The sequence below is a fragment of the Phaethon lepturus genome, unplaced genomic scaffold, assembly GCF_000687285.1.
Source record: "Phaethon lepturus isolate BGI_N335 unplaced genomic scaffold, ASM68728v1 scaffold54917, whole genome shotgun sequence".
NCBI classification, from domain to species: Eukaryota; Metazoa; Chordata; class Aves; order Phaethontiformes; family Phaethontidae; genus Phaethon; species Phaethon lepturus.
Window position 1 is genome coordinate 20,274 of NW_010552268.1, and position 2,181 is coordinate 22,454.

Here is a 2,181-nt window from a genome sequence, read left to right on the forward strand (position 1 = left end):
CTGTCCTATTCAGTGCAATTTATGTGTGCTCTTGGAAACTTTGCCCAGCTGGGGCCTAGAACACCAGCTACTCTCAAATCTTTTCAAAAAAACTCTTTTCCTTCTGCTTGCAGAGATGCCGAAGAGCAGAGGTAGAACTTAGACTTAATGTCACAGAAATGGACAGTACTCGGTGCTATATTCTAATATACAGAGAAAACACACGAAGCTAGATTTTAAGCTGTGATTTGTGGCTTGAGGTAAACTAGCTAATTTTATGTTTTAAAAAATTACCAATTTGGGAACAGCCTACACATTTCTACAGAAAAAACCTCATCAGAAAGTATTTTTAAAACGCGACTTACATGTTTCGGATGTCATGGAAACCGAGAGGAAGGTAGATAGGAAGATCAGATGTACATACCCCATCATATTTCTAAATCAAAAAGGAAAACATTGATATCTCAGAATATACTCTGACTGCATCAGTTATGCTATTGCCATGGTACTGATGTACATCTACTAAGAGAAAACGATATCATGCAGTGATAAACTGTATCTTGTGAGCTTTTCTGTACAGAGAGCATGTGTGTGTGTAGTAGAGGTTTTGCAGCTTTGAGATCACGCTCTTTCCTCTGTAATCAATGCAATAATTGATCTTCCATTGAAACTACTGTTATGACTTAGTTTACTGTGGCTGGGGGAATTACTCTGCTGTGGTGGGCCTCAGACAGAAGCCTCTTCTTGTTTGGTTGCTTTTTTTTTTTTTTTTTTTTTTGAGGAAGCTAAATGTACATTGGCATTCTCTTCATAGTCAAGTGTGGAAAAATCATACCTCAATTTAGAAAAAGATAGATCCTGGATTTAAAAATATATACCCTGGTTTTGAATTAAGCTTACATCCAATAAATTGTTTAGGTGCACAACACTGTTTTGGCTTTCTGTGGAAGTGGAGGTATCTTCAGTGACAGCTTCTCTAGGGAAGTATTTAGCGGTAAGAACAAAACCAGGTGAGTGCCATCAGCAGTGCTAACCTGAAGGGGAAATGAAGAAATGGACAGGAAAAGTGGGTTAAGGAACATACGTTGCACTTATATAACAGCAGTAGGGCAGATCTCGTGCCTCCCTGATGTCTTCATTTGTCTCTAATTTATACACACCTGCTGTAATGCACACCTCGCGGTGTGGCTCAGGCACTCTCCTGCTAACGTCTTTATTGAAGAAACTGGCTATTTGTCCATGGACAGTAGTGTTGACCTAACCTAGGAGTATCTCAGGAGACAGCAGACATGCAGTCCAGCTACACTACACAGCTGTAAGCATCCTACTTACCGTTAATAAAGCCTTTGCTTGAATGCTGTCCTTCACTGCAGATCACAGAACGGTGGGTTCTACTGTCATGTACGAGGAAGAAGCAGTCCCGTGGTACTACAGATAGAAGGTGAGTTTTCAAGAGAAACCAAGTTAGAAACAAATTATAATTTATCTTGCAGATAGGGAGCAAAAGAAGAGGAGTGAAAAATAGCCAAGAAATGCACAGGCAGGGTAAGTACTGTCGTCACATTTACTGCAAGGAATTTTTATTTCAGTGCCAAAGATTTCCAGACTAAACAAACATTGACAGACCTTATCAAGACCTATGTTTATGCCAAGTCTGAAATTCAGAACAAACTCAATTTTGAGCTTTCAGAAATGTTATTGGCTTTGTGTTGGTATGGAAAGTTTCTTCTTTTAGAAGGTTTAATAACATGCAGAGGCTTATTCTTAAACTCTTAAAAACAATAACAAAACTTAGTGTTGGAAGAGAAAGGCATGAGAATTTCAGTGTAGGTATTTTGCAGGAATACTCACAAATCACAGAAAAGATGAGGTTTAGACCAAAGAAACAGCGTCCCAGCATTAATGTCACAGCACAGCTGGTGCCATGCCTCTTACGGGAAGCGAGTGACCAGCCGGGCGCTCCGAGAAACGATGTGCGTGCGGAGCTGCTCGCTTCCATTAGAGCTGGAGAAAAGCACTACCTACAAGTGCATGCAGTCTGTTGACTACTTTAATTTTAAGGAAATCTTAGGCCAGGTTCGTAGATTTTTAGAAGGTACTTTTCAGCACAACAAACATCAGGAGTTTTGCCCTGGAAGAAATGAATGAGCTGGCCCAAAAGAGGGTTCAGGAGTGACCTGGGACAGGGTAGGCCCCCAGGGA

The 2,181-nt window shown here is 40.6% G+C and overlaps 1 protein-coding gene across 1 annotated transcript in view; it reads right to left on the reverse strand.

Moving 5' to 3' along the window:
- The window catches only part of IL1RL1 (interleukin 1 receptor-like 1), a gene marked incomplete at its 3' end in the record, with an annotated part of 19,412 nt that extends 19,001 nt beyond the window's left edge, over window positions 1-411 (reverse strand). Inside the window, exon 1 of the mRNA XM_010291149.1 lies at window positions 345-411. Within this exon, the coding sequence (XP_010289451.1) occupies window positions 345-411 (67 nt within the window). The remainder of the gene's footprint in view (window positions 1-344) is intronic.
- Between the last annotated feature and the right edge of the window lie 1,770 nt (window positions 412-2,181).